Source organism: Aotus nancymaae, unplaced genomic scaffold (assembly GCF_030222135.1).
Source record: "Aotus nancymaae isolate 86718 unplaced genomic scaffold, 86718_ANA_hifiasm-v0.15.2.pri h1tg000014l, whole genome shotgun sequence".
In the NCBI taxonomy this organism is placed as follows: Eukaryota; Metazoa; Chordata; class Mammalia; order Primates; family Aotidae; genus Aotus; species Aotus nancymaae.
The window spans coordinates 104,720,973-104,745,633 of NW_026988425.1; the positions used below are offsets into that span (position 1 = coordinate 104,720,973).

Here is a 24,661-nt window from a genome sequence, read left to right on the forward strand (position 1 = left end):
GTTGTCACTATAGACATAAACACCTTCTCATCAAATGTAAGGAAGAGGAGCTCTGCTGGGCTCTGCTGCTTTTTTGTTTGGGTTCTCTAGGTTAATGTGTTGATTCCATTTTAATGACCCACAAACAGGAGCAAAGTTATTACTGGGTCACTTTGTGAGATGTTTACTTAAACGTGAGGATAAACCGAGGTAGCTGTAGAAAGAGAAAATATTTTCCGTCCAAACGCAGCATTACCCAACCACAAACCCATTCAAAATAATCACAATTCCCATTAATGTCTTTCAATGAGTGAACTAGTTCACTTCCCTAATCACACTATCGAGGAAAACGCCTTCAACAGAACCGAGGGAAATCGTGCTTTCCACGCTGTGGTGAGATGCAGCCGGTATAACCTATTCTGCCTTCTTTGAGAGCTGCGAGGGACCCAGAGGCTTTTGGAGAAAACGTTTGGTGAAGAGTGTTGGGTTGCTGCTGGGAGCTGGCGTGCTGAGTAACCTCTGAGACGTCAAACTCAACTTTGCTTTTTGAAGAAACTCAAAGTTAACTCACCCTGGCACGTCCACCCTCTCCCTGCGCGCAGGGGACAGCGGCCTCTCCTCCCCACCGCGCAGAGACGCGGCCGCCGCCCTCGACCCACCGGTGACCGTCCTCAGACAAAGCGGTGGACCCCCGCGCCCGCCCTGCCGCCTACCCCCGGAACGCGCTCCCGGCTGCACCCACCTTGATGCCCTGCTGCTGGGTGGTGAGGGTTAACTTGGATTCATCCAGGAGCAAAACTTCGCAGTAAAATTCTTCCGGAACAGCGCAGAAACAGCCCATGTCGGTTGTGGCCGTCTCCAGCCAGGCGAGAAAGCTGCCACCGAGGCGCCCAGCCGCCCCCTCCCCTCAAGCGCGACGCATTAATTTATTGTCCGCGCCCTGGCGAGGGCGAGAGGAGCAACTCCCGGCGGGGTCCGGGTCCCGGCCGCCTACCCGCCCGGCGGGGCGGGAGCTAAAGAGCGGAAAAGCCGGGGAGAGTCAGAGCCCGGGAGCCGCCGGTGAAGCGCCTGAGGAACTGGGCGCTGAGGGCGGCGGTGCGTCCCCGGGCATCCTGCGGCTCGGGCTCCCCCAAAGACGGGGACGCGGGGCTCCTCCTGCAGTCCTGGGGACGACGAAAATCTCTTGGCAATGGGGGCAAGATACAAGAAAAGGGAAGGACGGAAATTCGAGGCCCTCTCCGGCCTTGGAAGCCCCTGGAAGCGCTGCGGCTCCCTCCAGCCACACGGATTTCAGCGCGGCCCCGACGTCCGGGCCTCGGAACGGCCTGCGGAGTCTCCGGCCCGCGCGAACTTCCAGCCGCGACCCCGCCCCGCAGCCCCGGGTCAGGTCCGCCGAGTAGGAAGCGCTCGGCTCTTCTTTTGTGTCAGGAGCACCCACGACGCCCTGGCCATGCGCGCAGGGGCAGAGGCGAGGGTCGTCGCTCCGTCCGCTACCCCGTCCCCCAGCACTGGGCGCTGAGGAGCCGGGAGGGGCGGAAAGGGCAGCGGGCTCCTTACCGACACCAGCGAGGGGAGGTCAGCTCGTCGCGGGGTGTAGCTCCCGTCCGGGAACCCCTGAGCTCATCACGGGTGGCCGAGTGTAACCAAGTTCAAGCTCTCCCTCCGGGAATGCCTGCTGCGGCGGCGGAGCGCTGCTGCTTCAGGACTTTCAGCCAAGCGGGGAGGCGGGGACCTGCGGGTAGAGGAGCGACGCCCCAGCTGGGAACGCGGCGGGAGGGGGTGTGCCCTGGGCGCCCCAGGCCGCGGAGGCTCCGGGGAAAGTTCTCTTGACTGCGCGAGGGGTGGCGCCCCGGGCGGAAGCAGCCCAGGTGCATCGGAGCCTGGCCCAGGCGTCTGCAAAAGGCCCTGGAACGAAGAGTTCCCTCCCCCGGCCCAAGGATGGCCGCGCAGGGGAGCCCCGCTCTTGGGCGGGGTATCAACTGGGGGCGGAGGGCGGGGCGGAGGTGGTCCCAGCCGCGAGGTGACTGCGGGTCGGCGCTCCCAAGCCGCGCCCTGCGCCCGAGCCGCTGGGCGGTCCGGTGCTCGCTGCGTCCGTTTCCCCGGGAGACCTGGAGGCTGGCTGGGGAGAGGAGGACGCGGTGCTGCTCGGACCCCACCGTTCGGCGTTCCCAGTCCCACGCCCTCCGCGCGGTCGGCCGCATCCAGGACTGAGGGGCACAATAGCTCTGAAGCTGCAGTGACCCCTGGTGGGTCCTGATGTCCGTACACAGACAGCCGAGGTTGAGCTGCGGAAGAGGCTGAGTCCCGCTGGGCTTCGGAGCAGGTGCAATCAGTGCTCTCCAGCTGGGAACCAGCGAGTTAATGCGAGTCACAGTTGGGGGAGACACGAGGGGAGATCTCCCAGAAAAAAACTCTACATTGAGTTTTAGAGTTAGAGCTTTGGCAACAGACGTAGTTTTGAGTTGACTATTCTATTACTTGTTAGCTGGGTAGCCAAAGCTCAAAAACTTTGCTTAAAACCTTGGACGTTAGCGCTTAAAACAAAACTAGGCTTCCATAGCACAGTAGATATTAAATGAACAATTGGCGACTTTGACGGAGTTTCCTCTCATAGTGATTTGCCACAAAGGACCTTCTGTAGGAAGCTTCGGCCTTCCCTGCTATTGTGATCCCATCCAAACAGTGGATCAGCACAACCACTGAAGTGCAATATAAAGTTCTGAACTTTACCTAGGCTATGAATAAAACTCTATTTTATCTTCTGAGTTTTCTGTGAAATTGACGCAGGTTTTGAATTTCTAGTCAAATTCTGTGTCCAACTTTGTTTTATTGTCAAAGTCTTGCCTGACTTATGAGGTGACACGTTATTATGCTAGATTTTAGCATTTCTGCTTGTGGAGGCTTTTCTCTCCTGTAATCCAGTATTCCTGACACCAGTTACCAAATGTGATTGAAAGATGGCATAACATTTTCATTCTTCACCTCCATATCCAACCGAGACACCTGAGGCTGCAAAAACAAAAGGTTCAAGCAGTCATTAGTCCCCAGTTTTGAGTTTTGCTGTCACCCGTTTTTTAGCCCTTTGATTTGGTTTTTTGATTTCTGATTTTTGTTTTTGCTGTTGTTTGTTGTTGTTGTTGTTGTTTATACCTCCAATGGCAATGGGGAGGCTGAGAGTTTTGGCTGGGGCAGGGATTCTGTTCCCAGCTCCTCACAAAGATAAGGTACAAAGCCATAAGATCTCATACATATGATTCTCTTTCTGGGTGAAGCATTCTCTTTTCCGCTTGTTTATCGGAGACAGGAAAAAATGCAATTTAAAATCTGTTTAACACAAAATTAGAGATTACTAGTGAAAACAGGATTCCATAGGGTTTCTAAAGATAGCTTTATTGCATGTAATTTATATACAATACACTGCATAATTTTAAGTATACAATTTGCTGTTTTGACATAAGTGTGCACCCATGAACCCACCACCACAATCAAGCTAGTACACATATTCATCCTCTCTAAGATTTCCTCCTGCACTTTGTCTTTTTTTTTTTTTTTTTTGAGGCAGAGTCTTGCTCTGTCACCCAGGCTGGAATGCAGTGGCGAGATCTTGGCTCACTACCACCTCCGCCTGCCAGGTTCAAGCAATTCTCCTGCCTCAGCCTCCCAAGTAGCTGGGACTACAGATGCGCACCACCATGCCCAGCTAATTTTTTGTATTTTTAGTCGAGATGGGGTTTCACCATGCTGTCCAGGCTGGTCTGGCACTCCTGATCTCGTGATCCGCCTGCCTTGGCCTCCCACAGTACTGGGATTACAGCCGTGAGCCACTGTGCCTGGCCACTTTGTCATCTTTCACTCTCATTCCTCACCACGACTCACTTCCCAGGCAACCATAAATCTGCTTTCTGTCACCATCATTCAGCTACATCTTCTAGAGTTTAATACCAATTGAATCATACAGTGTCAACAATCCTTTTTGTCTGGTTTGTTTCACTCAGCACAATTATTTTGAGATTTAACCATGCTGTTGTGAGTATAAATAGTTCATTTATTTTTATTGCTCAATAATATTCCATTGTATGTATATACCACAATTTGTTTTTCCATTCATTTACGTAGTTTCCAGTTTTTGACTATTAAAAATAAAGCTGCTATGAGGATTATATTAGTCAGCTCAGGCTGCTATAACAAAATACAGTAGACTGGATAGCTTAAACAGCAGACATTTATTTTCCTCACAGTTCTGGAGCCTGGAAGTTCAAGATTACTATACCATCATGGTCAGTTTCTGGTAAGGCCGCTTCCTGACTTGAAGGAAGCTTCCAACTTACTGTGTGCTCACATGACATCTTTGTGTGCTTACAGAGAGAAAAGGGAAGGAAGAGAGAGGGAGAAAAGGAGGGAGAGAGAAATGTAAGGAGGGTGGGGTGAGAGAGACACCAAGATAACACTCTCTGAGGTCAATTCTTACAAGGACATTAATCCGGTGGTATCAGGGCTCTACTCTTATGATCTCATTTAACCTTAATTGCCTCCTTATAGACCCTATCTCTAAACATTCACACTAGGTTAGGTCTTCAACATATGAATTTTGAGGTGACACAATTCAGTCCATAGAAAGGATCCGTGTCTTTATATGTACATGTGTTTTTGTTTCTTTTGTAATAAAGAGTAGAATGACTGGATCAGAAGATATGCAACTGGCAAATAAACATATGGAAAGATGCTCAACATCATTAGTCGTTAGGAAAATGCAAATTAAAATCACCATAAGATACCACTAAAGACCTAACAGAATGGCTACCAAGCTACCATACTGCTATGCCAAGTGTGAATGAGGATGTGGAGCAGATTTTTTTTTTTAAGATGGAGTCTCACTCTGTTGCCCAGGCTGGAGTGCAATGGCATGATCTTGGCTCACTGCAACCTCTGCCTCCCAAGTTCAAGTGATTCTTTTGCCTGAGCCTCCCAAGCAGGTATGTGCCCCCACACCTGGCTAATTTTTGTATTTTGAGTAGAGACAGGGTTTCAACCAGGCCGGCCTCAAACTCCTGACCTCAAGCCCCACCTAGGCCTCCCAAAGTGCTGGGATTATAAGCATGAGCCACCGCACCCAGCCAGATGTAGAGCAATTTAAATTCTCATAATTGCTGAAGTGCATGCAAGATGGTATAACCACTTTGGATAAGTTTTGTAGTTTCTTAAAAAGTTGAACATAGACCTTCCTCAAGATTTTGGAGTAAGACTTTCTCTGCCTATCCAGAAGAACAAATTAACAAGATACTATTCACTTTTTTCCAGGAAAATCATATAGTTTTCAACATGTGCATAATATAACAATCTCTGTTTAAAGCTTTGCATGAAAGGCTTTGATCTCTTTTCAGCAATTTTTGTTTTAACATTTTCTTTGGTCAGGATATTTTGTCATAATAAGCCTAGGTAGATGAGTCAAATGGCAAATAAATTCAGAATAAACATAATCTACAGAAATATGCAGGGCTTCCATCTGTGAAAGACTACAGGAATCTCAATCTGAAAGAAGATACCTCATTTTATATAAAACAGGCCCCACCCCTTGCTGAAACATGTACTTCAAAATGCAAACTCAGAATTCTTTTTAAAGCACCATATTCTCTTTAGAAAGATGTATTTAAACAATCTATGTCTTCTGTGATCTTTTTATAATCTTACATTTTCAGCCTGAACTTACTGACAATAAATATATGAAGAATTTAATTACTAAAATACCTAAGAACAACACAGCAGAATCACTAGGGCTTGTTGAAACACTGATTTCTGGCCCCACCCCCAGGGTTTCTGATTTAGTAGTTCTGGAACGGGACCTAAGAATTTGCATTTCTGACAAATTCCCAGGTGATGCTAATGCTGAAGATTGGCAAGCTGACTTTGACAATCACTGCTCTGGAGATTATCTTTCAGAAAAAAAATAGTTGTTCCTAATTACCTATGAATAATTTGAGAAGGAGGTCATTCTTCGCTAGTAGCCTCCCTGTTATTTTGCCTCCTTCATCAAATTAATGCCTGTCAAAGAGAAAGTATTGAAGATCCTGCCAAGTAGATAACATCAGAAGGAGTAGTTATTAAGGGAAATATCCCTAATTTGGTCTCATCATATTACTACTTAGTCTCTTTGGACACCTTACTCATTTTTATTTCTAATATAGTATGTGCCCAGGCACATCCAGTTTTTTTAAGACCATTCTGCTTCCTGACTCACTTCACATTTAGGTATGTCATTAACCAGCTGTCTTCTAAGTACCGAGGCCTTAGATCCCATTTATTAGAATACCTCAAGGCTGTTACCCATGTTTCAAGGGAAACCATCTCCCAAGAATTCCCTGCAATCTAAGCTGGTTCTTCATCCTTGTGATCTCCAAAAAAATGTTCTTTGGGGGTTACTAAGAATTCTTATTTTGCACAGTTGTTAATCCTTGGTCGTGAATGCATTAATGTGGTTTGTATTTAGCAAAAATAGTTTGGAAATTTGAAACACCCTAGCTCCCCTTTCTTTTAAAAACAAACACAAATGGACTTTCCTCTTGCACTATTATATAAGCTGCTTTTTTTCTTTACCTCACTGCTTACCTTGAATAACTTTCCATGTCAGTAAATATGCATCCATTTCATCTTTCCTGAGTGTTCTATAATATGCATACACTATAATTTTTTTTTTTTTTTTTTTTTTTTGTGAGACGGAGTTTCGCTCTTGTTACCCAGGCTGGAGTGCAATGGCGCGATCTCGGCTCACCGCAACCTCCGCCTCCTGGGTTCAGGCAATTCTCCTGCCTCAGCCTCCTGAGTAGCTGGGATTACAGGCATGCGCCACCGTGCCCAGCTAATTTTTTGTATTAGTAGAGACGGGGTTTCACCATGTTGACCAGGATGGTCTCGATCTCTTGACCTCGTGATCCACCCGCCTCGGCCTCCCAAAGTGCTGGGATTACAGGCGTGAGCCACCGCGCCCGGCCCACTATAATTAATTTAACAGCTCAAATTTGGCTTTTAGAATGTTGTAAACATGCTATAGTAAATATTTTTTACATGTATCTGTGTCTATTATTCGATAAAGATAAGTCCCTAGATGTTGAATTTGTGAATCAAAGTATATGCATATTTAATTTATTGTATTAATGACAGATTGCACTCCAGAAAGCCTGAATCAATTTACAGTTCCACTAACAATGTATCAAAATACCCACTTCACTCTACTCATGCCAATCTTTGGAATCTCTTTCAATCAAATAGGCAAAAGTCATTTTGTTATTTTTAAAACTAGAGAAAGTCTCATAAAAGAACAGCTTATATAATAATGCAAAGAGGAAAGTCCCTTGTTGTTTGTTTTTAAAAGAAAGTTTAAAGCCAAGCTCAGGGACTCATGCCTGTAATCTCAGCACTTTGGGAAGCTGAGGCAAGAGGATTGCTTGAGCCTTGGAGGCCGAGGTTGCAGTGAGCCAAGATCATGCCACTGCACTCCAGCCTGGGCAACAGAATGAGACCCTGTGTCAAAAAAAATTAAATTAAAATTAAAATTTAAAAGTTTGATATTTGATTTGTTTTTACAATGAGTATGGAATAATTTAAAATGAAAATGAATTATTACATTAAACAAAAGAATCTGTCAAATTACTAATGAAATTGGCCTTTATTTAAAATTGGACTCCTTTTCTAAGTTCTAACCTAAGTTCCAATGTGTTGATTATTTTATCTGGTTAATGTGCTCTGGTTTGATCCCTGATAGAAACTTAATTTAGTTAACACCAGTTTAGTAATAAGAGTATTAATCTACCTACAGGAATTTGAGAAAAATGATGGGGAAATTAGCTCTTATCTTGCAATCAGTTTTAAGTCAAACTAGCTGTGTGACTAGAGAAGCCACATCATCTCTCTGTGCATCAGCATGCTCCTCTATAAAATAAAAAACCTAGAGTATGTTGTGGCATCTCTAGATTGTCGTGCCCAGCAGGCTGATTTTCCACCGCTTTCTTCTGGTAATGATACATAGCTCTTCCTTAAAGGTGTTTCCTAGGGAAGGAGCATCCCAATGCAACATCTGGCAAAGAAACATCTGGAGTAGATGATCTCTGAACTCATCTCTAGCCTTCTGATTAATAAGTTGCCTGCCAGGGGTGGTGACTCACGTCTGTAATCCCAGAACTTTGGGAGGCTGAGGCGGGTGGATCACAAGGTCAAGAGATCGAGACCATCCCGGCCAACATGGTGAAACACCGTCCCTACTGAAAATACAAAAATTAGCTTGACGTGGTTGTGAGCACCTGTAGTCCCAGCTACTTGACAGGCTGAGGCAGGGGAATCGCTTGAACCCAGGAGGTGGAGGTTGCAATGAGCCAAGATCATGCCACTACACTCCAGCCTGGAGACAGAGCGAGATTCCGTCTCAAAAAGAAATTACCAAGAAAAACTAAAATAGCCATTTCCTCTGGAAAGGGGCATGAGTGGTTTATGAACAGGCTAGAATGGAGACTTAACGTTTCCCTGTATTTCTCTTTAGAATTCTGCATCCTGATATTCTGTACATATGTTGCCTAGTCATTAGGTAAATACATATTTACAAATCATTTTTGAAAAGACAACATACAGTTCATAATCTCATCTTTTTAAGGGCACTGTCTTAGTCCTTTAGGACTAAGGAATTTCTGAGTCTGGGCAATTTATAAAGAAAAGAGGTTTGTTTGGCCCATGTTCTGCAGACAGTACAAGAAGCATGGCACCAGCATCTGCTGAGCTTCTGGTGAGGGCCTCAGGCTGCTTCTACTTATGGTAGAAGGCAGAGAGAAGCCAGCATATAGAGATCACAGGAAAAGAAAGGAAGCAAGAGGGAAAAGGGGGAGGTGCCAGGCTCTATTTAATGCCAGGTCTTTAGGGAACTAATAGAGTAAGAACTCATTCACACACCTCCAGCCAAGGGCATTAATCTATTCATGAGAGATCCACCTGCATAACCCAAACACCTCCCATTTGGCCTCACCTTCAATATTGGGGATCATATTTCACCATAAGGTTTGGTGAGGTCAAACTTCCAAATTACAGTAGACATGTATAAGGTAAGGACTGGAATTATATATGGTAAGATACCAAGAGTGGTTATCTCTTTGTGGCAGAACTGTGAGTAATTTTGTTTTCTACAATTTATTTATTTTTATCCCTGAACATTCTCTCCTGTGGTCATACAAATCTTCTAAATTTTAAGTATTAATCTTGTAAAATAAATATGTAAACTAAAGAACCTAATGAGGCCAAATACATCAAAACAAGAAGGGAAATGTTGCCACAAAAATCTCTACTGCCAACCATGTCACCAGACACAGAGCAGGTGCTCAGTATACGGTCTGTGAATCACTGACTTTTACCTCCTGAATCCTCATGTCCTTTCTCACTGAGAGCTGTTTTCCCAGCTTAAGAGCCTACTCTTCCTAAAACTCTCTTCTTCTGAAAACTTCCACCTGCTGCCCCATTTTCATCTTGATAGTTCCCACTTGCTGCTCAGGTATCCACTTTGTTCTCCCTCCTCCAAGAAGCTCTCCTAACTCCCAGGTCTAGGCTGGGTCTCGTGTATAATCATCTGCATAACTGCTGCCTCCTTACTAAACTGTTGGTCCATGAAATCAGGGCCATGTCTGACTTGTTCACTGTTGTATCCCAAGTACTTGGCAAGCTCCTTGTCAGAGAGTAAATTCTCAATAAAGATGTGTTAAATGAATGCATGAGATTACCTGTACAAACTTCACCTCTGGCATGCTACATGCAGATTCCTTTTGAGCACTTTCAACTGGACTTCAGCTTGATTCACCTCCATCAAATCCTTACTTTGCCAGCTATTCACTTTCTCAGTCAAAAACAACTTTTGTTGATGGTATAATAGAGTTGGAGAAAGCATACAACTCATTGCTGTTGATTGAAATATGCACTTTATCCATGAGGCTTCTCATGGCCCTATCTATTAGTGGGTTCTATGAATGGCTCTTGAATCTCAGAAGTTTTGTGAGATATTCTCTTGTTTTATGTAAAAATTAACTCAGCTGAGCAATTGGGGCAATAGTAAGTCCTTCAGGCCTTCCTTCTTCAAACTGACAGACCAAAGTTCACATTCAAGTTATATTGAATAATTGCTGAATGTGATGACAGAAAGCACTTGAGCTGATGTCCAAGATGATATTGATAAAAAGAGTTGTACTAATCTGTTCCTTTAGAACAGTGATCCCCAACCTTTCTGGCACCAGGGATGGGTTTCATGGAAGACAATTTTTCCAGACTTGGGGGTGGGAGGTGGTACACTACATTTATTGTGCACTTTATTTCTATTATTACATTGTTATCATTCATCATAATGTAGAATCAGTGGGAGCCCTGGCTTGTTTTCCTGCAATTAGACAGTCCTATCTGGAGGTGATGAAAGACACTAACACCTGAAGTATGTTGCTATGTCCAGTCTACTTCATAATCTCATTTTGGTTGCTGTCACTGCAGAAAACCCTGCTTCACAAAGATAGGATGTTGGAAATGGAAGGAAGCTTTTCAGTGCTTTTGTGGTAATCTCAGGATACTCCACTTTGACTTTAATCCAGAACATATGGAGATTTGAAGTTGTCTCAAACATCACTTTTAAGGTCATTGTCATTTACAATCTCAAGCAGTTGGTCTTCTTCAAACACAAAGCTGATTCACCTGGCTTATTCACAAATGAGTGATGGATCATTCCTTCTCAGTTCGGGGTCTTTTGTGGTTGGGAAGTAATGCCCAAACTCTTTTGAAAGCTGATATAAGTGATCATGCACCAGCTGGGAGAAAGAAGGCCCTGGATTAGTCTCTTTCAAAATCTCTGCTAATGTTTGAAGCATGTCAGAAATCCCAATGTTCATTCGTCACCCCCATAACTCCAGTTTGGCTTTCAATGCAGCCACTTTATCTGCCAACCTGACCACAGCTGTTGTTCTCCCCTAAAGTGACAGGCTGAGTTCACTGAGCAGGTTGAATATGTCACACAAGTAAGCAAGTTTTGGGACCCATTCTGTGTCACTGAAATGTGCTGCCAGTGATAACTGTTTTTCTAAAAGAAATCTTTGAAATGGCTCTCTTAACTCAAAAACTCTGGCAAGTGATCTACCTTGAGAAAGCCATCTCACTTCTATATACAAAAGAAGACGTATGTGCTCTGTATCCATCTCCTCACAGAGCTGTGCAAAAATACATGAGTTAAGGGCATGTCATTTAATGTGGTTGATAATTTTAATCACATCTTGCAAAACATTAAGTTCAAATGACATTTGTGGCTAGCCAGCATTTCTCTATGGATGACACAATGTGTAGATTCACATTCGGAAGCAACTTCTCTGATCCAAGTAGTAGAACCAGAAAGGCATCCAGTCATGGCAGCCTCTCTGTCCATGCATATACCAATACAAAATTACCGATTCCGTTTTCCTGATATGTGATTCATATGTTTTGACTCTGTGTTGCCACCCAAATCTCATCTTGTAGCTCCCACAATTCTTGCTTGTTGTGGGAGGGACCCAGTGGGAGATGACTGAATCATGGGGGCAGGTCTTCCATGTCGTTCTTGTGATAGTGAGTGGGTCTCATGAGATCTGATGGTTTTAAAAACGGGAGTTTCTCTGCACAACCTCTTCTCTTGTCTGCTGCCATGAGAGACATGACTTTCACGTTCCGCCATGATTTTGAGGCCTCCCCAGCCATGTGGAACTGTAAGCCCATTAAACCTTTTATTTTGTAAATTGCCCAGTCTTGAATATCTTTATCAGCAGCATGAAAATGGACTAATACAGTAATCATTCAAAGACTTGAATAGTTCTGTGCCGTTGGTTGGCAACAAAAGTGCACATAACATATCCTCGTGCACATCCTCCTGAGAAGTATAGTGCACAAAAACAAGCATTGTTGCCTTGTTGTCAACATTGGTAAACTTGTCAACCTGGATTGCATGCCACGGTGACTCATTAATCCTCTCTAACAATTGTGCCTCAATATCCTCAGCTATTTCACTCATTCGTCTAGTTATGGTGCCAGCCAAAAGAGGAACACATGATACCTTTTGAACTGCAGCATCTCCTAAAATGTCATGACTAACGTCCTTAGCAGTGGGCAGGATCAACTCTTCACTAATAGTAAAGGGCTTCTTAGCATTAGTGATGCAGTTAGCCACTAAGAATGATGCTCTCAGTGCAGACACATTTGATGAACTGGTAGCTGTCAATAATTGCTTCTGTTTTTCCTGTTCATGTTTTTTTTTTTTTTTCATTTGAAAAACTCCAAAGGCTTGTCTTTTAGTGCAGGGCGTTTGATCTCTATGTAATGAAGCAGTTTTCTATGTAGTGAAGAAGATTTCATGGCTCCATTGAATAGCTGGTCACCACATATACAAAGTGGGCTTAGAGAATGTTAATCACCTGTTGCAATAAACCCGTAAAAAGTAGGACTCTTGGTATTTTCTTTTAAATGCAGCTTTCTTTTTCTTTGCAGTCTTAGAGTCTTCTGCTGTCTTATGATTGGATCTTTCCCTCTTTTCAAAGAAGCTCTCCAGTGACATTTATTTCTCACTCATTTTGGCTAGGATTAGCTTGTAGGCTTACCAAAACTGTGACTGAGATAAGCGAGCAGTACAGGAAAAAGGCATGGATGGAAGTGATAAATAAAATAATGGATGGGCTATGCAAGGACTGAAATAAGTGTCAGATTCTGACTTATAGCCTGATGCCAGATGCAGCTTAATTTTCACTTGCCACTCACTGATAGGGTTTTAATATTAGTCTGCAAGCAACTGATTTATTATGGTCTGGGCACAGTGAAACCTCTCTGCTAATGTTAATCTGTATTTGCAATTGCTCCCCAGTGCTAGCATCACTGCCTCAGCTACACCTCAAGTCATCAGGCAGTAGACTCTCATAAAAAGTGTACAACCTAGACCCCTTGAATGTGCAGTTCACAAGAGGATTTGCACTCCTATTAGAATCTAATAGCACTGCTGATCTGACAGGAGGTGGAGCTCAGGCAGTAACGTGAGCAATGAGGAGTGACTGTAAATATAGATGAAGCTTTGCTTGCTCACCGCCGCTCGCCTCCTATTGTGTGGTCTGGTTCCTAACAGGGGTTGGGGACCTCTGTTTTGGAAGCTTAGTTGAGTTGCCCAAAATGAGGAATGATCTCTAATCATTCATTAAACCTAACTTTAGAGCATACTTTACTGATATCATGATTGTAGTTGATGGTGTGACATTATAAAAAAGTGGTAATACAATTCCATAGGACCCATAGCATGTAAAATCTAAAATTAACTTTAATGATCACCTAATCTCACTCTTTAATTATTTAACAAATGAAATTATTGAGATACAAAGAAATAAAGCCTCTAGTTCTTGGTAGATTTGGGTTTGACCATGGAACTTCTGTCCTTAAGTCTTTCTTTATTAAATTTTCTCATTAGTAAATCACAACTACTCATAACATAAGGCCACCAAAACTCTAGGAAGGTATGATGTTAACTGAAGCTTTGTTGTACATACGTGTAGCATACATATAGAAGTGTATATTTTAATATGCTTAGTCCAGGCTGTAGATAGGATAAAGCAATACTTAAAAGGGAAAATATATCCAATCATAACTAAATTGCTATATTTCACTGGCTCTGAGATGCTATCCATTACATTAGTAACTGTTATTTTATTTACCACACAAAGAAAGAAAAAAACACTGCCAGTTAAATGAGGATACCAATTATAGGATGTGCCCCAATTTTACAAAATTTAAAATGTAAAAAAAAAATCATCTTGAGAACTGAAGTATGGTGATAAGTAAAATCATGTTTATACTACTCTTTTTTGCTGAAATAACTTATTTAATATTACTAATATCTCCATACTTACACCACATTCATCATGGGTAAAGGTAAGTGAAGGATACAAGTGCAAATATTTTCATGTAGCGCATATATATAGGAAAAAGTTACAGTTTTTTTAAAATCAAATTATGTCAGGATGCTTTTGGAAACCCAACTCAAGCCAACATTTAAAATAAAGAGCGTTTATTGGCTTGCTGACTACAAAATTCACAGTATCATCCCTGCACTGATTCTAATTTTCTGTGTCCTTTCCCCTCTGCCACCTCCATGTATTGGCCTTGAACTCAGCCTAGCTTCCCCTGAAGAAATCAGATGCTGGAGCAGTTCCAGGGCTCACATCTGCTCTCCATACCACACAGAGTGAAGGAAGCCACCCATCCTAGTTTCTTAGTCGAAAGCCCAGAGTTCATGCTGATAGACCAGCTTCAGTCACAAGCAGTTCAGTGAAGTCATTAGGAGCACAGATTCCAGAGCCAGACTGCCTGAGTTAGGATCCATCCCAGCTCACTGTTTATCAGCTCTGTGCCTCAGAGCAGCAAAAAGGGGATTATAATAGCACCTACCCTGGGGGGTTGTGATGAGGACCAAATGGGCCAATGAAGTGCTTAGAACAGCACAAAGCACTTAGTAAATTAGAAAGTACTGTAAAAGTGATGATGATGATGATGATGATGATGATGTCTATGCCTAAAGTAATCACCATGACTGGAGGGCGACTGTGCTGAATGGCTTATCCTAGATCAAAACACTCTTCTAACTCAATAGGCAAAATTGGCTTCCCTGGAACCACATGGGTCCCCAAATAGGAGCCATTGAGAATAACTTGGCAAATGAGGCATAGAAGGCAGGCAGGGGCAAGCAACAAATGTTCATTACACAAATAATTATTCTATGCTTTATATATTTTAAAATATGTATTTTCATGTATCAAGTTTCCATGTTCTATGAATTATACATTTCACAAATGCTACTCAGTCTCCCCCTTTTGCTCACATACTTTCTTTCATTTTACACCTCAGTCAGTATTCATCGACTGTTGCTGTGTGCCAGGCATAGCAGTAAGCAAACTGGTCTCTGCCTTCAAGGAGCTTACAGTCTTATAGAATGATAGCTCTTGGCAAGTATTGATCTTGCTTCAGCTAGATCACTATTATATAGAATGAAAGTGTACATGGCTGAATAGGAACAGCTCTGCTCTGCAGCTCTCAGCAAGACCAATGCAGAAGGCAGGTGATTTCTGCATTTTCAACTGAGGTACCCAGTTCATTACAATGAGACCTGCTAGACAGTGGGTGTGGTTCATGGAGGGTGAGCAGAAGCAGGGTGGGGCATCACTGAGAAGTGCAAGGGCTGGGAACCTCCCTCCCCTAGCCAAGGGAAGCCATGAGGGACTGTGTTATATGGCCCAGATACTAAGCTTTTCCCATGGTTTTTGCAACCTGAAAACCAGGAGATTCCCTCATGTGCCTATACCACCAGGGGCCTGGGTTTCAAGCACAAAATTGAGCAGCTGTTTGGGTGAATGCTGAGTTAGCTGGAGTTCTTTTTCATACCCCAGTGGCACCTGGAACCCCAGCAAGACATAATCATTCACTCCCCTGGAAAATGAGCTGAAGCCAGGGAGTCGAGTGGTCTTGCTCAGTGGGTCCCACCCCCACAGAACCCAGCAAGCTAAGATCCACTGGCTTGAAATTCTCAATGCCAGCACAGCAGTCTGAAGTCCACCTGGAACACTCAAGCTTGGTGGGGGAGGGAAGTCTGCCATTACTGAGGTTTGAGTAAGTAGTTTTCCCCTCACAGTGTAAATAAAGCCACTGGGAAATTTGGTGGCTATGGCCAGACTGCCTCTCTAGATTCTTTCTCTCTGGGCAGAGCATCTCTGACAGAAAGGTAGCAGCTGCAGTCATGGGCTTATAGATAAAACTACTATCTCCCTGGGACAGAGGACTTGGGGGAAGGGGCAGCTGTGGGTGCAGCTTCAGCAGACTTAAATGTTTCTGCCTGCAGGCTCTGAAGAGAGCAGCAGATCGTCCAGCACTCGAGCTCTGCTAAGGGACAGATTGACTCCTCAAGTGGGTCCCTGATTCCCATCCCTCCTGACTGGGAAACACCTCCTGGCAGGGGTCCACAGACACTTCATATAAGAGAGCTCTGGCTGGCATCTGGTGGAATGAAGCTTCCAGAGAAAGGAACAGGTAGCAATCTTAGCTGTTCTGCAGCCTCCACTGGTGAAACCCAGGCAAACAGAGTCTAGAGTGACCCTCCAGCAAACTCCAGCAGACCTGCAGCAGAGGGGCCTGACTGTTAGAAGGAAAACTAACAAACAGAAAGCAATAACATCAACATCAACAAAAAGGATGCCCATGCAAAAACCTCATCCAAAGGTCATCAACATCAAAGACCAAAGGTAGATAAATCCACAAAGATAAGGAAAAACCAGAGCAAAAATGCTGAAAATTCCAAAAACCAGAATGCCTCATCTCCTCCAAATGATTGCAACACCTTGCCGGTAAGGGCACAAAACTGGACGAAGAATGAGTTTGATGAATTGTCAGAAGCAGGCTTCAGAAGGTGGTTAATAACAAACTCCTCTGAGCTAAAGGAGCACGTTCTAAGCCAATGCAAGGAAGCTAAAAACCCTGATCAAAGGTTACGTGAACTGCTAACAAGAATAACCAGTTTAGGAAAGAACAAAAATGACCTGTTGAAGCTGAAAACCACAGCACAAGAAGTTCATGAAGTATACACAAGTATCAGTAGCCAAATTGATCAAGCAGAGGAAAAAAATCAGATATTGAATATCAACTTAATGAAATAAAGTGAGAAGACAACATTAGAGAAAAAAGAATGAAAAGAAATGAACAAAGCCTCCAAGAAATATGACACTATGTGAAAAGACAAAACCTATGATTGATTGGTGTATGTGAAAGAGATGGAGAGAATAAAACGACATTGGAAAACACATATCAGAATATTATCCAGGAGAACTTCCCCAGACTAGCAAGACAGGCCAACATTCAAATTTAGGAAATACAGAGAACACTACTAAGATACTCCTTGAGAAGAGCAACCCCAAGACATGTAATTCTCAAATTTACCAAGGTTGAAATGAAGGCAAAAAATGTTAAGGGCAGCCAGAGAGAAAGATCAGGTTACCCTCAAAGGGAAGCCCATCAGACCAATAGCAGATCTCTCTGCAGAAACCCTACAAGCCAGAAGAGAGTGGGGGCCAATATTCAACATTCTTAAGCAAAAGAATTTTCAACCCAGGGTTTCATATCCAGCCAAACTAAGCTTCATAAGTGAAGGAGAAATACAATTTTTTACAGACAAGCAAATGCTGAGGGATATTTTGTCTCCACCAGGCCTACCTTACAAGAGCTTTTGAAGGAAGCCCTAAATATGAAAAGAAAAAACTGGTACCAGCCACTGCAAAAACATACCAAAATATAAAGACCAATGACACTATGAAGAAACAGCATCAACTAATGCACAAAATAACCAGCTAGAATCATGATGACAGGATTAAACTCACAAATAACAATATTAACTTTAAATGTAAAAGGGGTTAATGCCCCAATTAAAAGACATAAACTGGCAAATTGGATAAAGAGTCAAGACTCATCAGTGTGCTGTATTCAGGAAACCCATCTCATGTGTAAAGACACAGACAGACTCAAAATAAAGGGATGGAGGAATATTTGTCAAGCAAATGGAAAGCCGAAAAAAAAGCAGGGGTTGCAATACTAGACTCTGATAAAACAGACTTTAAACCAAGAAAGATCAAAAAAAAAAAAAAAAAAAAAGACAAAGAAGGGCATTATATAATGGTAAAGGGATCAATACAACAAGAAAGGCTAACTATTCTAAATATATATGCACCCAATGTAGGAGCAACCAGATTCATAAAGCAAGTTCTTAGAGACCTGCGAAGAGACTTAGACTCCCACGTAGTAATACTGGGAGAACATAACACGTCACTGTCAATATTAGACATATCAATGAGACAGAATATTAACAAGGATATTCAGGACCTGAACTCAGCTCTGGACCAAGCAGACCTAATAGACATCTACAGAACTCTTCACCCCAAATCCACAGAATATACATCTTCTCAGCACTACATAGCACTTATTCTAAAATTTATCACATAATTGGAAGTAAAACATTCCTCAGCAAATGCAAAAGAACAGAAATCATGACAGTCTCTCTGACCCACAGTGCAATCAAATTAGAACCCAGGATTAAGAAACTCATTCAAAACCACACAACTACATGGAAACTGAACAACCTGCTCCTGAATGACTACTGGCTAAATAACGAAAATAAGACAGAAATAAATAAGTTATTTGAAACCAATGAGAACAAAGATACAACATACCAGAATCTCTGGGACACAGCTAATGCAGTGTTTAGAAGGAAATGTATAGCACTAAATGCCCACAGGAGAAGACAGCAAAGATCTAAAATCTACACCCTAACATCACAATTGAAAGAACTAGAGAAGCAAGAGCAAGCCAATTCAAAAGCTAGCAGAAGACAAGAAATGACAAAGATCGGAGCATATCTGAAGAAGATAGAGACACAAAAATCCTTCAAAAAAATCAATGAATTCAGGAGTTTTTTTTTTGAAAAGATTAACAAGATAGATAGACTGCTAGCCAGACTAATAAAGAAGAAAAAAGAGAAGAATTAAATAGACACAATGAAAAATGATAAAAGGTATATCACCACTGATCCCACAGAAATATAAACTACCATCAGAGAATACTGTAAACATCTCTATGCAAATAAATTAGAAAATCTTGAAGGAATGGATAAATTCCTGGATACATATACCTTCCCAAGACTGAACCAGGAAGAAACTGAATCCTTGAATAAACCAATAACAAGTTCTGAAATTGAGGCAGTAATTAATAGCCCACGAACCAAAAAAAGCCCAGGACCAGATGGATTCACAGCCGAATTCTACCAGAGGTACAAAGAGAAGCTGGTATCATTCCTTCTGAAACTATTCTAGACAATAGAAAAAGAGGTACTCCTCCCTAACTCATTTTATGAGGCCAGCATCATTGTGACACCAAAACTGGCAGAGACACAACAACAACAAATTTCAGGCCAATATCCCTGATGAACGTCAATGCAAAAATTCTCAACAAAATATTAGCAAACCAAATCCAGCAGTACATCAAAAAGCTTATCCACCACGATTAAGTTGGCTTCATCCCTGGGATGCAAGGCTGGTTCAACATATGCAAATCTATAAACATAATTTATCACATAAATGTCAAAAACCACATGATTATGCCAATAGATGCAGAAAAGGCCTTTGATAAAATTTAACACTCCATGCTAAAAACATTCAATAAATTAGGGATTGATGTAACATACCTCAAAATAATAAGAGCTATTTATGACAAACCAATAGCCAATATCACACTGAATGGGCGGTGGAATGTGTCTATAGTCCCAGATACTTGGAAGGCTAGGGCAGGAGAATCGCTTGAACCTGGGAGGCAAAGGTTGCAGTGAGCCAAGTTTGTGCCATTGCACTCCAGCCTGGGGATAGAGCAAGACACCATCTCAAAAAATAAAAGAAAAAAGAAAATTGGCACAAGACGAGGATGATCTCTCTCACCACTCCTATTCAACATAGTATTGGAAGTTCTGGCCCGGACAATCAGGCAAGAGAAAGAAATAATGGGTATTCAAATAGGAAGAGAGGAAGTCAGATTGTCTGTTTGCTGATGACATTATTGTATATTTAGAAAACCCCATCATCTCAGCCCAAAAACTTCTTAAGCTGATAAACAACTTCAGCAAACTCTCAGGATACAAAATCAAAGTGCAAAAATCACAAGCATTCCTATACACCAATAACAGACAAACAGAGAGCCAAATTATGAGTGAAATCCCAGTCGCAATTGCTACAAAGACAAGAAAATACATAGGAATACAGCTTACAAGGTATGTGAAAGACCTCTTAAGGAAAACTACAAACCACTGCTCAGGGAAATAAAACAGGACACAACCAAATGGAAAAGCATTCCATGCTCATGAATAGGAAGAATCAATATCGTGAAAATGCCTATACTGCCCAAAGTAATTTATAAATTTAGTGCTATTCCCATGAAGCTACCATTCCCATGAAGCTACCACAGAATTAGAAAAAAAAAAAACTACTTTAAATTTCATATGGAACCGAAAAGGAGTCCATATAGCCAAGACAATCCTAAGCAAAAAGAACAAAGCTGGAGGCATCATGCTACCTGACACTTCAAACTATACTACAAGGCTACCTTAACCAAAACAGCATGGTACTGGTACCAAAACAGATATATACACCAATGGAACAGAACAGAGGCCTTAGAAATAACACCACACATCTACAACCAACTGATTTTTGACAAAGCTGACACAAACAAACAATGGGGAAAGGATTCCCTATTTAATAAATGGTGTTGGGAAAACTGGCTAGTCATATGCAGAAAACTGAAACTGGACTCCTTCCTTACACATTATAAAATTAACTCAAGATGGATTAAAGATTTAAATGTAAGACCTAAAACCATAAAAACTCTAGAAGACAGATCGCGCTTCGAGTCAATGAGGGGCCTCGCGCCGGCCTGCCCTCTCCCTGCGGGTCTCAGAGATAGCATCCCTCATGGTGCAGAGATGACTTGGCTCCAACACGGACCCAGCTTGAGAAATATTCACAGGATTGAGAGTATTCTTGAAGAACCAGACATGAAAGAAACAGGAATTAAGAAGTCCAGGGGTAGAGAGAGATCCAAGATGGCAAGTTAGGAGGAGCTCAGGATTGCAGGTCTGAGTGAAAGCACAGAGGGTGAGTGTACACCGCATTTCCAGATGGATTTTTATTGCCCACAGACCAGGAGATTCCCAGGCGGAGGAGCCCCACGGGTCGCCAGGGCGGCTGTTTTGGCCAGCGTGGCTGTTTTGCCTGCACCCCGGCGCAGCAGTTCCCAGTGCAGAGTAAACGAGACTGTGTCCCCTCTTAGCCAGCAAGGGGAGCTGAAACAGGGAGCCAGGCCAGGAGATTCCCGGGCAAAAAAGCGCCACGAATCTCAGAGTCGCAGTTTCAGCTGGCGCAGTGGGTTGCCGCACGGGAAATCACACAGATCCCGGCACCTATTCAACAGGCAACCAGGTCACCTGATAGAGAGCCGACCGTTCAACTGAAAAACAAAAGGCTCTGAGGCAGGGAGCCAGATCAACAGGCCCAGCTGGTCCCACCCCCACAAAAACAAAAACAAAAACAAAAAAACAGCAATTAGAAACGCTCTGGGTTGAGACTTTCACAGCAAGCACAGCTGAACCAGGGACGGTCCAGCTCTGTGGGGGAGGGGCATCCGCCATTACTGAGGCACTCCACCACTACAGAGACAGTCCGCCATTCCTGAGGCAGCCTACAGTTGCTGAGGCAACCCGCTGCTGCCAAGTCAACCTGCCATTACAGAGAGAGTCCGTCATTACAGAGGCGGGCCACCATTCCTGAGGCAGTTCCAACTACACCCATATAAACAGGACTGCAGGGAAGTTCACACGGCAGCTGGGTGGAGCCCACAGCAGCTCAGCAAAGCCTCTGCAGGCTGAGAGTGACTAGGCTGCCTCCTTGTGGGCAGGGCAGCCCTGAAGAAAAAAAAAAAAAACAGGCAGCAGCACAGCGGAAACTCATAAAGCCCTAACTCCCCAGGACAGAACACCTGGGGAAAAAAAGGGGTTTATGAGTTCTGCTGCTGCAGACTTAAACTTACCTGCCAAGCAGCTCTGAATGAACAACGGGTCTCACAGCTCAGCACTTGAGCTACTATAAAGAACAGACTGTTTCCTCAAGCAGCTCCCTGACCCCCGTATATCCAAAGAGTCACCTCATAAAGGAGAGCTCAGACTGACATTTGGCAGGTATCCTTCAGGGACAAAGCAGAAGAAAATGGTAGCAACCTTTACTGTTCAGCAGCTACTGCAAGTGATCCCCAGGCAAGCAGGGCCTGGAGTGGACCTCAGCAGTCCTACAGCAGAGAGGCCAGACAGTTAAAAGGAAAACAAAGAAACAGAAATAACTTCATCATCAACAAACAGGATGGCCACTCAGAGACCCAATCAGAAAGTCAACAACTACAAAGGCGACAAGTGGATAAATCCATAAAGATGGGAAGAAACCAGCACAAAAAGGATGAAAAGACCTGAAAACAGAACACCTCTCCTGCTACAAGGGAGCACAACTCCTCACCAGCAAGGGAACAAGACTAAATGGAGAATGAGTGTGATGAAATGACAGAATCAGCCTTCAGAAAGTGGGTAATAAGAAACTTCTGTGAGCTAAAAGAACATGTTCTAACCCAATGCAAAGAAACTAAGAACCTTGAAAAAAGATTTGACGAAATGCTAACAAGAATGGATAACTTAGAGAGGAATATAAGTGAATTGATGGAGCTGAAAAACACAACACAAGAACTTCTCAAAGCATGCACAAGTTTCAACAGCTGAATTGACCAAGCAGAAGAAAGGATATCAAAGGTCGAAGATCAACTCAATGAAATAAAATGAGAAGGCAAGATTAGAGAAAACAGGGTAAAAAGGAATGAACAAAGTCAACAAGAAATATGGGACTATGTGAAAAGACCTAATCTATTGTTTGATAGGTGTACCTGAATGTGACGAAGAGAATGAATCCAAGCTGGAAAATACTCTTCAGGATATTATCCAGGAAAACTTCCCCAACCTAGCAAGGCAGGCCAATATTCAAGTCCAGGAAATACAGAGAACATCACAAAGATATTCTTCAAGAAGAGCAACCCCAAGGCACATAATCGTCAGATTCACCAGGGTTGAAATGAAGGAGAAAATGCTAAGGGCAGCCAGAGAGAAAGGTCGGGTTACCCACAAAGGGAAGCCCATCAGACTCACAGCAGATCTCTCAGCAGAAACCCTACAAGCCAGAAGAGAGTGGGGGCCGATATTCAACATCCTTAAAGAAAAGAACTTTCAACCCAGAATTTCATATCCCGCCAAACTAAGCTTCATAAGTGAAGGAAAAATAAAATCCTTTGTGAACAAGCAAATACTCAGAGATTTCATCACCACCAGACCTGCTTTACAAGAGCTCCTGAAAGAGGCACTACACATAGAAACGAACAACCAGTACCAGCCACTCCAAAAACATACCAAATGGTAAAGAGCATCAACACAATGAAGAATCTGCATCAACTAACAGGCAAAACAGCCAGTTAGCATCAAAATGGCAGTATGAAATTCACACATAACAATATTAATCCCAAATGTAAATGGACTAAATGCCCCAATCAAAAGACACAGACTGGCAAATTGGATAAAAAGCCAAAACCCATCAGTGTGCTGTATCCAGGAAACCCATCTCACATGCAAGGATACACAAAGGCTCAAAATAAAGGGATGGAGGCAGATTTACCAAGCAAATGGAGAGCAAAAAAAAGCAGGAGTTGCAATTCTCATCTCTGATAAAATAGACTTTAAAGCAACAAAGATCAAAAGAGACAAAGAAGGACATTACATAATGGTAAAAGGATCAATGCACAAGAAGAGCTAACAATCCTAAATACATATGCACCTAATACAGGAGCACCCAGATACATAAGGCAAGTTCTTAATGACTTACAAAGAGACTTAGACTCCCACACAATAATAGTGGGAGACTGTAACACACCATTGTCAATATTAGACAGATCAACGAGACAGAAAATTAACAAGGATATCCAGGACTTGAACTCAGACCCGGACCAAGCAAACCTAATAGACATTTGCAGAACTCTCCACCCCAAATCCACAGAATATACATTCTTCTCAGCACCACATCACACCTACTCTAAAATTGACCACATAATTGGAAGTAAATCACTCCTCAGCAAATGCAAAAGAACGGAAACCATAACAAACAGTCTCTCAGACCACAGTGCAATCAAGTTAGAACTCAGAATTCAGAAACCAACACAGAACTGCACAGCTTCATGGAAACTGAACAACTGGCTCTTGAATGTTGACAGGATAAACAATGAAATGAAGGCAGAAATAAAAATGTTCTTCGAAACCAACGAGAACGAAGACACCACATACCAGAATCTCTGGGACACATTTAAAGCAGTCTCTAGAGGAAAATATATAGCAATAAGTGCCCACATGAGAAGCAAGGAGAGATCTAAAATTGACACCCTATTGTCAAAATTGAGAGAGCTAGAGGAGCAAGATCAAAAAAACTCAAAACCTAGCAGAAGACAAGAAATAACTAAGATCAGAGCGGAACTGAAGGAGATAGAGACACGAAAAAAACCCTTCAAAAAATCAATAAATCCAGGAGCTGGTTTTTGAAAAGATCAACAAAATAGACAGACCACTAGCCAGATTAATAAAAAAGAAAAGAGAGAATAACCAAATAGATGCAATAAAAAATGATACAGGGGATATCACCACAGATTCCACGGAAATTCAAACCATCATCAAAGATTATTACAAACAACTCTATGCACATAAATTAGAAAACCTGGAGGAAATGGATAAATTCCTGGACACTTGCCTCCTCCCAAGCCTAAACCAGGAAGAAGTCGAAACCCTGAATAGACCAATAACAAGGTCTGAAGTCGAGGCAGCAATTAAGAGCCTACCACCCAAAAAAAGCCCAGGTCCAGATGCATTCACAGGCGAATTCTACCAGACATACAAAGAGGAACTGGTACCATTCCTTCTGAAACTATTCCAAATAATCCAAAAAGAGGGAATCCTTCCCAAATCATTTTATGA

General features: G+C 42.8%; 1 protein-coding gene and 1 pseudogene across 1 annotated transcript in view; one reads left to right on the forward strand and one right to left on the reverse strand.

Annotated features, from left to right (window-relative positions):
* EPB41L4A (erythrocyte membrane protein band 4.1 like 4A) overlaps positions 1 to 904 on the reverse strand; it is a 253,363-nt gene extending 252,459 nt beyond the window's left edge. Inside the window, exon 1 of the mRNA XM_012470114.3 lies at positions 722 to 904. Coding sequence (XP_012325537.1) covers positions 722 to 820 — 99 coding nt within the window. The 5' untranslated portion in view covers positions 821 to 904. The remainder of the gene's footprint in view (positions 1 to 721) is intronic.
* Positions 905 to 1,377: 473 nt separating this feature from the next.
* On the forward strand, positions 1,378 to 2,190 carry LOC105729406 (uncharacterized; annotated as a pseudogene).
* The last annotated feature ends 22,471 nt before the right edge of the window (positions 2,191 to 24,661 follow it).